This window comes from Sciurus carolinensis, chromosome 12, assembly GCF_902686445.1.
Source record: "Sciurus carolinensis chromosome 12, mSciCar1.2, whole genome shotgun sequence".
Classification (NCBI taxonomy): Eukaryota; Metazoa; Chordata; class Mammalia; order Rodentia; family Sciuridae; genus Sciurus; species Sciurus carolinensis.
In genome coordinates, this window is record NC_062224.1 from 7,436,756 (window position 1) to 7,454,662 (window position 17,907).

General features: G+C 36.1%; 1 protein-coding gene across 2 annotated transcripts in view; it reads right to left on the bottom strand.

Annotated features, from left to right (window-relative positions):
• Larp4b (La ribonucleoprotein 4B) overlaps window positions 1-17,907 on the bottom strand; it is an 88,569-nt gene that overhangs the window by 48,603 nt on the left and 22,059 nt on the right. Inside the window, exons 2-4 of one of the 2 annotated variants that reach the window (XM_047520322.1) lie at window positions 12,292-12,411; window positions 10,591-10,650; window positions 3,806-3,874 (exon numbers count right to left, since the gene is read on the bottom strand). In XM_047520322.1, coding sequence (XP_047376278.1) covers window positions 3,806-3,874; window positions 10,591-10,650; window positions 12,292-12,372 — 210 coding nt within the window. In that variant the 5' untranslated portion in view covers window positions 12,373-12,411. The remainder of the gene's footprint in view (window positions 1-3,805; window positions 3,875-10,590; window positions 10,651-12,291; window positions 12,412-17,907) is intronic. The other variant, XM_047520323.1, reaches the window with a different exon arrangement.

Consider the following 17,907-nt stretch of genomic DNA (forward strand, 5'->3'; position numbering starts at 1 on the left):
TATAGTCAAGAAACACTGTATCATTTCCTTTTTACTTCTAAGCTTCTGGTTCATCTTTGGCTTCTGCACAGGATTAGTCTCTCTCTCTCTCTCTCTCTCTCTCCTCTCTCATCCCCTCATCCATCAAACAAATAAATGCTCACTAGCCTGCCTGTGACAAGCACAGTGCTGACATCAGGCTCCAATAGAACAGAACAGATCTGCCTTGCAGAGCTGAAGGGTGAAGAAGACGCTCTGTTTCACCGCACCAAGCTTTTATCAGCATTTGCATCTTTCTTACCTGTTTTGTTTTTAAATTATTTCTCTATCCTATTTTCTACTTTACTACTCATGTAAATGACCTCTTCTAACTAGGACCCGTTTTCTTTCCAGTACCCAATTACACACAATCAAGTTTTCCAACATCAGTTTCATTCCATCCACTTAAGACTCCTTTTAACTCAGGTATACATGATGCATTCTTTAAATTCTTAACACCAACTGACATTAACCTTTTCCAATTTTAGCACCTTTGCAAGCAAATGTCCTATATAACCAATACTTTACAGTTTATTACCACAGATGATTTCTTGACCTGGCTGCGAAGCAGCAATCAGCAACACTGTGAGAGCTATTACAGACAGCACATTTGTTCTCACCTGGTGTCTATGCTTAAAGTGTATCTACTGTCTACACACCCTTGGTGGCAGCAACCATGGTTTGCTCACACTGCATCGCTAATACCGAATAGAGTCCAGAGCTTAGTAGAGAGGTGCTTGAGAAATATGTTGAATGAATCAATACCTGATGAACTGACTAGACAGAAAATGATAATTTCCTCTATTTGACAACTTGGACAAAATTTCATATCTCAAATAAATAGGATCCTATCCTTGAGAAGTTAATACCTAAGTGGTAAATTAGTCTACATTATCAAGGATCAGAAGCTGAGCACAATTTTAGGCAGTTAACTGGTATTCAAAAAATACTATAACAGAAGAGATGTGAGAAGGGATGAAGTGTGGAGACTTCTAATTAAGACCAAATGACATTTAGCTGGACGTGGTGGCACACGCCTGTAATCCTAGAAACTCAGGAGGCTAAAGCAGGAGGATTGTAGCCTCAGCGACTCAGGAAGGACCTGGGCAACTTAGTGAGACCCTGTCTCAAAATAATAATAATAATAATAAAAGGCTGGGGATACGGCTCAGCGGTTAAGCCCCCTGGGTTCAATCCCTGGTAACCCCCCCTCCCCAAAAAAAGCCAAATGACATAACATCCAAGATCTTCCTATATACACTTACCTGTACTGAATCAACACAAGCTTAAGAAGTAGTTACCACTCCCCCCATTTCACAAATAAAACCAAGGCAGAGAAAGATTAACTTGCCATTAATGTTTACAATTCATGAACTAATTTTTTTCTTTAAAAATTGTGTTCTAATATCAGCAAAAACATTAATCAAGAATTAACTCCCAATAATGCACACATGTATTTTTTATTAAATAAAGATTTTTAAAAAAACCTAAAGATGCATTTCTTTAAAGTATATTTATTTGCTTTTTAGTCGTATACAATTCCAAAATTATCAAGAACTCTAGTTTCATCTGTTTGGCTAGATAAATCTTAATTTTCCACTAAAATTTATAGGCAAGCAATAGTCATTAGAACCAGAAGCAGGCTGACCCCAACAATCACCCTCTGAAGGGATTTTACATCAACAACCAATGCTACTTGTTTGAAGAGCAGGGCATCACCAATTTCTGATACTCTAAAAAAATTCCTCTGCCCCTCAAAATGAAATGATCCATTTTGAGATGGGACATTTACATGGCAAACAAAATAGGTGAGATAATAGGGGAAAGAAATACCCCAAGTTTAATCTGTATTGTTCTTGAAGTTGCACTAAAGGAAGTTTGATAATTCAGAACAATTCACTAACTTCAAAGTCATACAAGACCACCTCTGGTCGTTTACTTGTAAAAGGGAGACACAGCTGCTCTGTAAGCTTTAGTATAAAAAGTATATCTGTAACAGCACTCTGAAAATGACTTGAAAAAGCGAAGCAACACCATTAAACATGGTAATGTCTCAACTTAGGAAAGTGGGAGTATCTCATAATCAAAAGTTAATTTAAAATAGAAAGCATGTACCTCAGTTAAAGTCATGCAGAAATCGACAGCAACAAGAATCCTTTGCACGCTGCATGCAACTACTAAGTGCTGAGCAATTAGTAGTCAACTACGTGAAAGATTTTGTGTATATTATTAGTATTATTATTATGTGCCAGGGACTGAACCCAGGGACACTTAACTACTGAGCCACAACCCCAGTCCTTTTAATTTTTTATTTTGAGACCGGGGTCTCACTAAGTTACTTAGGGCCTTGGTAGGTTGCTGAGGCTGAGTTTCAACTTGTGATAATCCTGCCTCAGCCTTTAGAGTCTTTAGATTATAGGTGTGCTCCACCGCACCCTAACCATGTATATTACTTTAAAGTCTTAATTTTACACTTTTTCCTCCACAACTATTTAAGGGGAAAATTGGATGAAGTTGAAGGTTACTCTTAACTTCTAAATATGGGTACAGAAGGATAAAAAAGGGTTAATGAGTAATTCCTTAAAACTGTATGATGGGATTTCTATTTGTTTATTCCCATTCTACAGGTATTAATATTTGAATTGTATCTACTGACTTAATAATTATCAATGGGTTTTCTTGCCTAATGGCACAAAAATCACTAATAATAAACTACAGGCTGAATAAATGAGATTCTGTTATTCCATGTAGTCAGTACTTTGTATACATGGATACATGCAGATCAAAAATATTTGGGAAAAAAATGGCATCTGTAATAACATGAACAAACTTTTCGTCATCACTTTTGTAGACAGTACAGCACAAATACTGCCATAGCATTCACACTGTATTAGGAATTAAGTAATCGAGAGACGATTTCAGGCATGTGGGAGGATATGTGTAGATTATATGCAAATATTATCCATTTTACATACGAGACTTGATCATCTATGGACTTTGGTATCTGCCAGGCTCACGGAACTAATTCCCCGAGGATACTGAGAGATGAGTGTATGCCATTTCAATTGCAACATTTCAGTATTTCTGTTTTATGGACAAGATTACTTTTCTATTATTGAATAATGTTTGCATTTATTACAGAATTTCTAGGAAGATGCTCAAACTAGCTGCCCACAGAATCATTTGCAAGGCTTCTTCCAAACCAGGTGACCAGCCCCATCTCAGGGACCTGAGAAAGAGCTTCAAAGTGATTCTGACTGTAGAAAAACAATCAAGATTTAAGAGCCAGTTAAAAGCAGCAAAATTTACCTGTTTTAAACACACATAACACAAAAGTAGAAGAAAGCAGAGATATTTAAATGTTTATTTTCTGCAAGTATGACTTGCGTTGTCAGTGGGTTCAAACACTGGCTGAAACACACCACACTACCAATGTGAAAATATACATTAAGGGCCCCTACTGCACTGAGGCAAGGGAGAAAAAGCAGCAGCAACATCCATAGAGAACAGTGTGCACAAAGCTGATTGGCATGAATAATGGGGCATGCTTTAAGGCAAACCAAGAGTTCACACACAAACTCCAGCTTAAATATAGCAACAGAGACTTCAAATTTTTCCATTCAGAATGGGTTAAATTGAAGCTACAGTAATTCACAGCATTATATAAGAATTCAAACAAACACTCACTGTTTAGAATAAAGCTTCATTAATTTTAAGTTAAAAGATATCAAAAAATAAAGACTATATGATAGATCAGAGCACAGTAACACTAATAAAACATACTTACTAACTGTCCACCTCTACTTTGCCATCCCCAAACAACACCATCCTCTGACACTGGTAGTTGATAAGAGGTCTGTTCCAATGAAAATGAAGCATCTTGTAAGTCCTGTGGCTTACTATATAGATCCTCACTAAATACCTGCTCATCTTCTGATGCATCTTTTACAATTGTATCAGTCAAGAGATAGCCCACTTGATATCCACCACATTCATTTGCAAGTCTTTCAGAAAATACCTGATCTGCTAGCCCTCCCACTGGGTAATAGGAAAATTCATTCAAATAATGGGAGTATAAGTCTTCTGGGAAACTCTGCCAATTGACTTTTGGGGGATTTTCAGATATATTTAAGATATCTTCTGTGAGTGATAAAACATCATCACTACTTGGTACTATGATTTCTTTGCTGCCAACTGGGATAGCATGAATTATTTGGGTTACATCAAAAGGAGTAGCTGTGTATCTGTCTACTTGGGTGGGATCAGCATCAACCAAACAGGAACATCCATCAGAAGAGTTGTTTAATTCTATTTTTTCTAAAGTTACCTTGGAATCTCCCATAAAATTCGTCTCACCATTTAAAGTAGATTCTTTAAGCATGGACCTGGCATTTCTTTGTTTGAAATGATCTGCATGTCCAATTGTCCCACATGGACCTAAGCACTCAATAAAGTTAGGGTTAATATTGCTTTTCTCCAAACAAAGTCTCCCTCTTTTTTTTTCACATGCTAGTTTTGGCTTACTCAACTTAGATGCACTATTACCCAAAGCATCAGAAACTTCCTCAGTTGATTCAGAATAAATCTGTTTCTGTTTTGGGCTTTCACCATTATTTGTAAACTGTGTGACTGAACTTGAACTTTGGCTTAAAGTTGGTATAATATTAAGGTCTGTATCTTTGTATTCGTTCACACTATGGATTTCATTATTTTTTTCTATTTGATTAATTTCAAGATCAGGATTTTCTGTTATACTAGAACACACACAAGCTGGCACGTCCTCAATGACTATTGCCTTGCATTTCAATACACTTGTTCCCCAGTTGAAGGCTGTTTTAGAATCTGATTTGTCGTTTTCTATGTTCTCTTCACTTGTTTCTCTACAAACAGTTTCTTGTGATTCTTTTTTGGCATTTTCTAAACTGTGAGGACCACTTAGTTGGTCACTTAACACACTGTCAGAATTCTTCACGCATATTTTATCTTCAGTTTTATCATGCAGGCCTGTTTCCCTTTCTTCTTTATCAATGCAGGTGAAAACAGATGCGGAGGACATAAGGATACCCTGAGGAGATCTAGAGTTATCATGAGACTCATTGTTCAGAGGCACTCCGTGTGAAATTCTAAGTTTCAAGTTGTCTATCATCTGGACTGTCCCTTCTGTGTCTGATTCACACCCCATGTCAGTTAAGTCACAGATTTGTGTCTGAGCTGACTTGTCAGCCTTGCTACCTGCACAAAAATTTACCTGACACCAAGATTTCAAGACTGAGACCCTCTCCTTGCCATGACTCTCAGGCTCCAAAACACAAATGCTATTCTCATCTTGATAAGAGGAAATATTTTCTGATTGCAATGACAGTGCTCCTCTGTTTGCCAGTCGGGGACTTCCATTTCCTAAGCTGCTCTCTGCTGGGTGCTTCTCCTTCATCAGCAATGGCTCAGGGAGAGGTACAGGATCCAGGCTGTCATCAAGTCTAATCAGAGCCACTTCTCCAAAATTAGCATGAACTGGGAGACACTCATTCCCAAAGCCCTCTGAAGTTATAAACCTTTTGGGACTTACATTAATTTCATCTAGACCAAAGGAAAGAATGCTATCTGGTCTGCTGGTACTGAAGCGGAAATAATCATTGTCTTTTAGTGGTTTTGTGAAGTGATTTTCTCCTTCATTTTCAGAGTTTAAACTTTGATCAACAATAACTGTTACAGCTTCAGGTTCATCATTCTCTTCAACATATGAAGTGTCATTAAGTAAATTAGTAGGTGAATCATGTATCTGACTTCCTATTCCTGAAGAATGGCTCTTTCTTTCTTCGGAGATTGCACACATACATTTTAGTGAGTCACTGTCTATGTTAATATTTAATTCAGGGAGTTGGCCAATATTATGTAATGTACTACTTTCTGAATAATCTTTAGGAGACTTGGTGTAAGCTTTTGCCCTTAAAGACTCGGCTTGAAGGCTATCAATGTTTGCTTCACAAGATGGATCATTGTTGACCAACAGCTCAACACTAGGTTTAGGTTTCTCACTAAATATTTCCTTCATATCATTTAGACCCAGTATGTTCAGTGATGACAATTCTTCCTGCTGCAGCTGTAACTTTCCTGCCCCTTGTATGGCATGTAAGACTGAACATTCTTTCCTGTTATCTAGAGGCCAATTCACTCTAAGAATCCCTTCGGAAGTAACAGCTGAATGACATTCTTCTCCTACAGCTGCTCCACACACAGGAGTGCACGGCTCCTCCTCCACACGCAGGCAGTCAGGGTCTACAACACAAATGCTATAAAACTCCTTCTTTTGTGAATTCTCATACTGTTTATCATCGACACAAACAGGGTTTTCACCTTGCCTCACCCTACTGGATACATTTAAAGAGTTAGTCTCATTAAAACCACTGATTTGAACATTTACCAATCTTTCTTTCTCTATAAAAGAGTTTTTATAAGGGCCTATATAACAGCACAGATGGTCACTTAGAGACATTTCCTCCTGGAGACCCTGGTTAGAACACACTGGCACACATGAGAGGGGCTGGCCATCTTCAGAACAGCCCTCCCTGTCAGTACCCATGCACAGCAGGTCATGGACATTCTCAGAATTCTGCTCAGTAACAACAATATCTGAATTCTTATCAGTCTCATCTAAATTTTCATATCTAGTTAAGAACTTATATATGGAAGAGGAAATAGAATTCAGTGACTGATTTCTCTGATCTCCTTTGTGCCCAGACCTTGTAAAAGTTCTAGTCCACATGCTAATGCCGGCAGCTGCTCTGCTGGCTCCATTTTCAACATTGTGAAGCTCCTCACCTTCAAGGGTATCAAATAATGAAGATAAAGTTTTACTTATCTTGTTCTCCGGTTCCTTCTCCACCACAGATTTTTGTAGCAGGCCAATTTTCTCATTGTCATTGTCACTACTCAATTCTTTGCTGAAGCAACAACCCATGTTCAAAAGTTCTAAAACTCACATTACAATGCTTGTCCTTTTCTGAGCCTCCACAAATGCATCTCACACTAACTTGGTTTCTGAGAAGCCAACACCCAGACACCAAAAATAACTCCTTGCACAGCAGTCACATGTTCCTGCCAATCAAATCCAAATCCTAATGACAACAGAACCCTGCCTGACAACTACCATACTCCATGTGCTAAAATACAAATAGTCCATGGAATCCAAAGGTTCAGAAGAGTAGAGAGGGGGAAAAATAAATAAAGAAAAATCTACATTACTTTTTCTTATTTTTGTGAACTGAATTATGAAACAACTAAAATTATTATCTCAGTCAAAGGAAGAATTTTTCAGATGTCTGGATTTTTAGTGTTTCAATATTTTCTAAATTACATTTCATGGAATGGTTATCAACCAAAGAAGTCAGTCTATAAATTCCCAAAAAAAGAAAACAATTACTAGAAATGTGTTTCTCCACATTCATAGCTATTTACAGTTGTATCTAATTTTCCAGCTTCAAGAAATGTTGTTTGTGGGTATAAAGGAATTACTGCTAATTCTAATCAGATGTGATATAATGATATCATCTCTTTTAGTTAGAGGTGATAATAAAGTACTTATGGTGAAATGATAAATTATTTAGGATCTGCCTAATACCCCAGAAAGGCTGAGTGTGGTGGTGCACACCAGTAGTCCCAGCTACATGGCAGGTTGAGGCAGGAGTATCACAAACTCCGGTAGACTTAAAATTCTAAATGATTATGTGTTTAGGAAAAAAATCAAATGAGTAGCCCAACAAAGGGGTTCATAATTATTCATGTTGGGAACATTGGGTTATTTTATTATTTATTCCATTCTGTAGATGTCTGAAAATTATAATTAAGAAAAAAAAAAAAAAAGAAAAAGAAAAAGAAGAAATCAATCTAGTACCCATATAGCAGGAAGTATCTCTAAAGCACTCTGAGCTACTGACAGGTTTAACCTGCAAGATGAATAATATGCTAAAAACAGGCAGATATTGTCCAAGAAACAGGCACTGGTTATTGTCATGGAAATTCAAGCTTTCTGATAGCTAGTCTACTCTCATTCAAGATGCAGGGCTACATTAATTACTCTGAATGATTTAGTTAATAAATACTCATTCAGAAACTATGTGATCAAACAGTAAGGTTTTGGGCTGAGAATGGAGCTCAGTGGTAAAGCACTTATCCAGCATTTGTGAGACCCTGGATTTGATCCCCAGCACCACCAAAGTAAAATGGTTTTTAATTTAATTTAATTAATAAATGGAAAGACTCAAGTTTTCTGATCTTACTACCTTTAAAGGAGTTTTAAAAGATTATTTTGGTACAGATCACATCTTACTGAATGTAAGCTTTATATGCAAAAGAGTTTGATTTTCAATTTAAGTTTTTAGGTTTCACATTATGATTAGAAAAGATGTGGTAAGACTTAGTGTCTTTCTTCCCAGAACATAATTTAACAAACACTTCTTCCTAATATTACTTGTGCCTTAAACATTACCACACACTTGCATATCTCTCTCAAACTCTCCATTCATTTATGATAAAATGTGAAAGGATCATCAGAATGGAAAATGACTCCTAGGCCAAAGTAGTTAGTTACTCCAAGGAGAATCAGGCAACCTGGCTGCAAAGTGTGCTATTTGAGCAGCAGCATTAGAATCTGGAATCCTTGAATGGATTCTGGCAGGACCACAAAACCTCTGATGGCTGTCTTTGCTACAGATGGAGTTTGTGGCCTCAACAGGTAAGATTAAGAACCTTTAACCAAAGACTTTATTGCCAAATGCCAGTCACCAGATACTGTTTCTTCCTCAGGAAAGAGATCCTTCATGGTGATCCACTGCCAGAATGGCTACCTCCTCATCTCAAACAGCCTCAAAGTCCTTGTGTTCCCATCTCCTGCTCTCCCTATCCATTCTCTCACCATCAAAGCCAATATCTTATGTGGAACATTCTTGTCTACATTGCATCACCACTTCCTGAATCTGTTCTGCCTGTACTGCCCTTTGGAACTGCCCTTGCTAAAGTTACAACTGATGACCCACTTCGCGCCAATCTGTCCAATCAATAGGTCCTTATTTCATGTCACTTCACTTGGCTACTATTTCACTCCATTTCAACCAAACAGACCCCTGGTTTTCTTCCCATCTCTCTGACCACTCCCTTCCTAGTTTCCTTCCAGCTTATGAAATACTCACAGGTTCCAGGGTTTCATCATTTTTCCATTCTGTAAATGCAAGGAAATTTAATGCAAATTTTGTACTTTAACTCTATTAGTACAATATGCTTCAAAGATAGTAGCCCTTTACTACATCAAAGTTAGAACATTCAGAATGACCCTCCTTTAGGGACAAAACAGAAGAACATTTCTTCTATAGACACAACTATACCTCAATGCCTCCTATGTTCATTGCTATACTCACTCTGTATCTAAAGTTCACACAAAAATTGGTAATAAAATTTTCTGGTATAATAGAGCTACTAATAGATATATGTGTATCCCATGCTAATCTGCAAACAACGTCCCCATAGAAAAGTCTTAACCACCTTTATCATTTACACTCAGTGGTATTGAATACATTAATACTCAAATTTCACTCAAAGTATGGCCTGCCTGCCTGCCTACTAGACACAACACACCAACCTACTACAGAAGCAAAATAGATACAGAAAAGGCAAAGGCAGAAAGTGTACTTGCAATTGCCCAGGAATAAGGCAGGAACAGGTATTAACTGTAAATGGGTATGGGGGGGGGGGTAATGAAAATATTCTAAAACTACATTACGGCCATGGTTGCACAACTCAGTAAATCTAAATATCCAATTGCATACTTTTAACCCAACAGGTATATTAAAATGATAAAACATAAGAGTGTAGGGCAGTATTTCTAAAATTTCTTAGAAGTTCTACCGTATTCAAAGTAGATGAAGGACTAAGGATGTGGCTCAGTGGTAGAACACTTGCTAGGTGTGTATGAGGGTCTGGTTTTAATCCCTAGCACCATACACACAAACAAAAAAGATCACCAACCTACCCCTCCTTTAATTGCTATGTAAACTGCTTATTTGAGCAAATAGATGAGGTTTACTATAAATATTATAAGATTTATAGGATACTTAAAAGATAATTAAATTTGGAATACTTCAGATGCACTTCACATAAGCAAATGGTGAAAATTAGAATTTAAAAACAATGGAATTCCATTTTCTTATTCTTTAATTAGTTACTATTTGACTTTTGAGCTCTAGAGAACACAGATTTATCAAAATGTAAAGCTAATTACATATATAACAGGAAACCAGTAAAAACATGATGAATGTTTGAGAATAAACTAATATGGCACACTGCTGTTTGTTAACTGTACATACACAGAGAACAGAAAAGGACACACAATATTGACATTTATTGTGGAGGGGGCTACGGTGATAAATGGGTCCCCATTACCTTTTTGAGAAACATTCAACATTATACACACACACACACACACACACACACACACATTTTAACAAACATTTGTTGTGAGGAGCTATCTATGAAGCTCACTTATGATTAAAGAATCTGTGATTAGCCTTGGAAAGTAATTACCTGACTCAAAGCTGGGATGGAACTTGTTTGAGAAGTGGTTTGAGATATAGGACCATTCATCTGTAAAATTGAAAACATCAAAGATACCATCACTACAATATAAAAACAACATTTTCAAATCATAGTAATTAAGCAAAACCAAACCTGAGAAATATATTTTTGTATGACAAAGAATATCATAAATTTATAAGATATTCAGAACATTATAAGAGCCTTAAAATTGATACTTGTGAAATTCTCATAGCACATTGTAAGTAAAATTCCTTGTAACTTTCAATAGGGAAAATTGTTACTTTTCCCCAAAATCATTTAGAAACATGAAATATTATTGCTTAACATGATAAAATGAAGGTACTCAAGCTGGGTGTGGTGGTGCATGCCTGTAATCCCAGCAGTTTGGGAGACTGAGGCAGGAAATCTCCAAGTTCAAAGCCAGGCTCAGCAACTTAGCAAGACCTTGTCTCTAAATAAATAAAAAAGAACTAGGTATGTGATTTACTGGGTAAGCATCCCTGGATTCAATCCCCACCCCCACAATAAAAGGCACTCAAAATAAATTTATAATCCTAGTTAACTCTTTACTGCAATGGCTATAATGTTAATCCAGTATTTACAACTGCATTTTCCTTTTTCTTTTAATGTTGATAGACCTATATTTTATTCATTTATTTATATGTGGTGCTGAGAACTGAATCCAGTGCCTCACATGCTAGGCAAGTTCTCTACCACTGAGCCACAACCCCAGCCCCAACAAGTGCATTTTCTTGATTTAAAATATGAAAATTTTAAATCAAAGTGGCACATGCCTGTAATCCCAGTGGCTCAGGAAGCAGAAACAGGAGGATCCCAAGTTCAAGGCCTGCCTGAGCACCTTAGCAAGGCCCTGAGCAACTTACGTCTTATCTCAAAATAAAAAATAAAAAGAGATGGGGATGTAGCTCAGTAGGGAAGCTCCCACGAGTTTAATCTGCAGTATGTACTTACTTACTAACTAACAAAGCTTTAAGTAGCTATACTTAAAACTACCTTTTGTTCTATCAGCTGGTTCTTATAGTTTTTCCTACTAAGCTACCCAGACATTTTTTCAGACTGATGAGGTTCTGGATACAATATCCCAACTGCTGTACCCTGGCATGTGAAGAAACAGCAGAATCAGGCCATAAAAACTAGAATATTCACCTCATTCTTTCTCTCCTGAAGGGGTCATAAAACCTGATAATCTTCTCCTGGAAATAGGTATTAAGATCCACATTTCAGAGGGGTCCTGCTCTATCCCTGGAGGACAGGAATGTCCACAGGGAGGCCACGATAAATCTGAACAAAGAGCTCTTGTTGAGTTCTCCCCAGTTTATTACTATTAGATTATACCCACTTCTGTCTATGCTTTTCCATAACTCTCCACTTCTGCATTAGATTTGTCAAAAATACACAGCTTTCCCTGTGAGTCTTTATTTCTGAAGGCTCTGTGTCACATAAAACTTATTACTAAATAAATATATATGCTTTTCTCTTGTTCATCTACCTTCTGTTAACAAAGGTCTCAACCTCAGATGGGTGAGAAGTTCTTTCTCCTCTGTGAGACTATACCAACTATATGTAGATCCTAAGGTACTTCTGTGGTATTGTTTCAATTTGCTTCTGAAGTCCAATATAAAGAAAGAAAAATGGCTGCCCCTGGCCCTCCCTTCCCACAACACCCACCAGATGAGAGCTGTCCTTGCCCTCCTGGACTCGCTGCGCCTGCGGTTCAGCCACAACTTTAGTGTCCTGATCAGAAGTCATGGGCTCCACTGGGATAAGTTTAATGCCAACCTCAGGATGCTGCAAAATGACAAAGACAGTAAACACGATGTCATGTGAGGAGCAGAGTACTACTGATTCTTAAAAAGACATTACTAAAAAGTATTAAAATCCAGTACATGTGTTTATCCCTCTGAATTCTGAGTAGTTTAAAGAAAACTGACCATAATGAACACCCACCTCACTCACCAAGAAGTAAAAAAATTTTTAATATATTTTTTTAGCTCTCAGTGGAACCCAGTGCCTCAACACATGCGAGGCAATTGCTCTACCACTGAGCTACAATTCCATTTAAGTTTCTTCTTCATATCAACTTAGTGATAATGATAACACAGAAAAATCTCCTTATGCCTAGAAATTCATGTTTTCTAAAAAACAGAGAATTAAGGGATTTAAATCCAAAATGAGAAATTTGCAAACTCAATTTTAAAAAGCAATAACCTAATTTGAAAATGGCCAAGGAACCTGAATAGACATTGTTCCAAAGACATAAAAATGATCAATAAATAAAAAATATTCAACATCACTAATCAACAAGGAAAAGCAGATCAAAATCACAAGAAGCCACTCACACCTGCTAGGATGGCTACTGCCAAAATGACAAGAGATAGAAAGGTTGTTCAGGGCATGGAAAAAAGGGAATCTTGGCACACTGTTAGCAAGAATTTAAGTTGGTGTAGACAGTGTTGAAAAGGAGTATGGAGATTTCTCAAAACTTTAAAAATTAAACTAGCATAACACATAATCTAGCAATTCCTTGGTCTATATGCAAAATAAATGAAACCACCACCTCATGAAGACTCCTACACTCCCATGTTCACTGATGCATTATTCACAACAGCCATGCTATGGCAACAATTTGTGTCTACTGATGGATGAATGAAGAAAGAAACTGCAATGTGCACACACACAGGAATGTTATTCAGTCTTAAAAAAGAAGAAAATCTTGTTATATCCTAGATGAACCTGGATGAGAGTATGCTAAGTGAAACATGTTAGGCACAGAAAGGCAAATATTGCATGATCTTACTTACATGTACAAACTAACTTACACAGAAACAGAAAATGAAAATGGTGGTTACCAGGGAATGGGGTATGAAATAGCTTAAAGGGTGTAAAACTACAGATATGTAGGATAAAAAAGCCTATGAGCTAATACACATGAAGACTATCATTACAATATTGAATTATATTATACAATGGAAATTTGCTAAGAAAGCAGATTTCAGGTGCTCTCAGTACACATACAAAAACAGGTAAAAATTTATTAATTGGTTGACTACAGTAACCATTTCACTGTGTTTATCAAAATGTGTTGTATACCTTAACGATGTTAAAAAAAAACCTCCAAAAATTACAAAATCAATAAACTTCAGAATAAACATACAGTTTTTGATGAATCCCAAACTTATACGTGTTTTTAACTGGTCCCATTAATTTTATTTTGTTCAAGAATAACTTTTGTCAGGACAAACAATAATTCAAAAGGAATCCCATCACAATCCTCAATCTAAAAGAAACAAATCAATTTGAGTACAATGGAATAAATATTCTAGTTTTCCGAAACGATTTGCTTAACTAAATAGCTAGACATTGAACTTCATATATAATATCTCAATAAACTTTATGAATGACTTAAAGAGGGGTAACTTGCATAAATTTGCATAATGAGGATTCCTAGTAACCCAAGACTGACATCAAAGCATTTCTTCTTTTCACTGTAAGCTACACTGCTTCACAAAGAATTTAAGTTAATCGAGGTATATTTACAAGGACTTCTGAAAACAGAGATATCAGAGGGTCAGAAAAAAAGAAACTTTAAAGCATAACTATTTCTCACTAAGTAACCATACAGGTTTTTTCATTTCTATCATGCTGCTTCCTATTCTCAATATTGTGCATATTATAAAGTCTCAAAACCTCTGTTAATTCAAACATATCCAATCACAGCCAATTTTATCCATTTGTCAAAATGGAATCATAATTAACAAAAGCACAAATCATTCAAATACTATAAAACAGATTTGAAAATGTAAACTATCAGAAGAAATCCTTGAAATAAGTTTCATGGAGATCAGTTTTCCAAAAGGTGGAATGAATGACAAGTTAAATTTCAATAGTTTCATATTTCATTTTAATTTATATCCTTTTTTTTTTTTTTTTTTTGGGTGCTGGGGATCGAACCCAGGGCCTTGTGCTTACAAGGCAAGCACTCTACTGACTGAGCTATCTCCCCAGCCCCAATTTATATCCTTTTTTATGTGTTTGTGGCACTAGTGACTTCATGTCAAATTAAGCAAAAAATGTGGGTCCATTTAAAGTATTACTATTGAACACTGGGGAACCCAGCAAAAATTTTGAAAGTAGAAAATGTGACTCAACTTCAGAAAACAGACTTAGGAACACCTGGTTCTGACATTCCAGGTCACTGTTCTCAGTCCTCCGATACACTGAAAAATCACAAGAGGAAACTGATCTTGTATTTTTGTAGCTCAAATATGAGTGTTTTTTTAAAGCTAGGCAGATGACTCTGAAACACCTGAACAAAGAACTACTTTCAAGAAATGGTGAAGCAGCACACAGGGAGGGCGGTTCCGCGATGCTGCCTCCAGAGATGGATCTAGTTTTGTAAGCAACCTACCTGTCACTAAACATGGACAGTCACAGAAGTATCAAATCCAGAAAATAAAGATGCAGATCAATAACTAGACCAATCCTAGACTGTATAAATGCTTCTATCAAGATTAACTCACATTCTACTAGTGGGTTAGGAAACCAAAACTGTTTTGATACTTCAACTATATATAAACCATTGTCCCCCACCCTACAGCCAAAAAGCAGATCTCTATAGATTGTAAAGAGAAATACTGCACACCTGTAATCCCAGTGGCTTGGGAGGCTGATGCAGGAGGGTAGTGAGTTCAAAGTCAGCCTCAGCAACTTAATGAGGCCCTAAGCAACTCTGTGAAACCCTCTCCTAAATAAAATATACAAAAGGGTTGAGGATGTGGGTCAGTGATTAAGTACCCCTGGGTTCAACCCCGGGTACCAAAATAATAAAAAAACAAAAAATACGTAAGGGAGGAAGAATGTGACAACCAAAATCAAGCATTTCCTGGCACAGGCCACAAAGTCTGAGGTACCTTCACACTCCTCAACGTTTCACATCCTTCACAAAGCTTTGATTGAGTCACACAGGAGCTATTTTCTTAACTTGATTTAATATCCCTTTATATAAAAATCAAAACGAGGGCAAATCCAAGTATCCTACTTCATATGTGTGACCCAGCAGTACATTTTAATCTCATCCATCAAAACTACAGCCTAAAAAGGAAGTTTTATCAATCCTGCTCAATAGTTTGGAAAAAGTAAGTATCCTAGGTCTTATCGGTTTCTTAAATTTAATTTTTAAATATTTTTATGTTCTTTTGGGACACTCGAAGCAATCCTTAAGAACATAAATGATCTCAAAATTATACATCAAGTTAGTTACATAACTATTCAGAGAACTACAATTTTAAGACTAGTTTCATATAAAATCCAAAAATGCAAAAATGCACCAAGAATTAATATTCATTCATTAAGCCTGTTCTTCGAGTAATATGTTGGCATGATTATTCTGAAATTATTTTATATAATGTCTGTATGCAAACACATCTACACACTACAGAGGACAAACTAAATAGGAATTACATTATTTGGCACAAAGATTTCCACATAAAAGAGATACAAATATAAAATTAAAGAAGTTAAATAAGATCCACAGAATTCTTTTTTAAACTAGAAATATTTTTTAAACTATAGGATAAATTTTCTTTGCACCAGTTTTCCTACAAATGTCCTTTTTCCTACTCCATGATCCAATCTAGGGTCTTACACTGTATTTAGCAGCCAAAGTTTCTGCTTAGTACCCTCCAAAATGCCCCCGTTCCTTTTCATTAGTTCTGGCTGATTATTCTGTAGAACATTCTTCTATTGAAGATGAAACTGGGATATTTTACTGTGAAAGTAAGGATGACTACTATGGTAATGTCACAAGAACAATGGAGTCATAAGAGAGGAAAGGAAGGACTCCTAATGGCCAAGATGGGGTAATGTGAAGATCAAAATAAATGGAAAACAAGAACAGTATATAAAAGTATAGGAGGGCTAAAAATATCACCACCACCACACGCTCACACCTTTGGAGGGTGATACCAACTGGTTATTCTAAAGATTCTTAAGAAAAGACCCTCATTCATTCTGTCTGCCTGTCCTAGATGAACTGCATTTCAGAATAACCAAAGAATTGATTAAGTCCAGAACTACAGTACATGGAGATGGAAAAGAATGAGAAAATGAAAATGATCTAACATCTAATGAAACAATGAAGACAGTGATATAGTGAAAAATGATGGGACCTTCACAATGGCTGAATCAGACAGTGACTGAAACTACTTTTCAGTCTTATCACTACAACTGGAACTCTAGACATTATACACTTCCTTTTTTTAAATATATTTTTAGTTGTCAATGGATCTTTTATTATTATTTCATTTATTTATTTGTTTATATGTGGTGCTGAGTATCTACCACTGAGCTACAACTCCAGCCCCCTTATATACTTCTTGATGTGATGAAATAGCATAATCTATTCTTACCAAAAAAGAAACTATGTTTAATGAAACTTTTAGATATGATTCCCAATTTAAAGAGAATTCTGAAGAAATACATGTTCCGTAACGCAAAATTATCAGCTAAATCCAAAATGTGGGACAAGACAAATGATCTCATTTCTTTTTTTCTTTTTTCTTTTTGGTGGTGCTAGAGATTGAACCCAGGGCTTTGGGCTTGTGAGACAAGCACTCTACCAACTGAGCTATATCTTATAGCCCCTGATCTCATTTCTGTAGCGAATAAAATACATTTAAAAAGGGGAGAAATTTTCAGTGCTACAAAATATAAAAGCTTTAACCAAAATAACTTAATGTAATTTGAGAATTGTGTTTCGATCCTGAGTCAAATTAAACTTAAAATGGCACTTACAGGAAAAATTGAACACTATAATTAGGTAATATAGGGCAGTACAGAGTAATTACTAATTTTATCAAGTTCAATCAAGGTGGTGTTGCTGCATTTATTTTAAAAGATCTTGACTATAAGGGATAAAGTAAAAAGATTTATTGATGAAATATACATATACATCTGGCACTTGCTTTTAATATATGCTAATAATTTTAAACCCAAGGGGAGAAAACAAATAAAAATACAAGAATGGCAGCAGTTTGATGGTGACTAGAAGTAGATGGCAGGAATACTGGCAATTTGAGGATCACTGCAGCATATTCTACTTTTGTATGCTTAAAACTGTCAAAAATAGAAGTAAAAAGAAAATAGAACTTGGATATATTATCAATACATACCTAAAACTATATAAGCTAAAACTTCATAAATTATTTCTATTTAAAACCTATAATAATGAAGTACAAAATGTGTAAAACATTTTATGGACAAAGTTCATGGCAGCTTTAGGCAAAA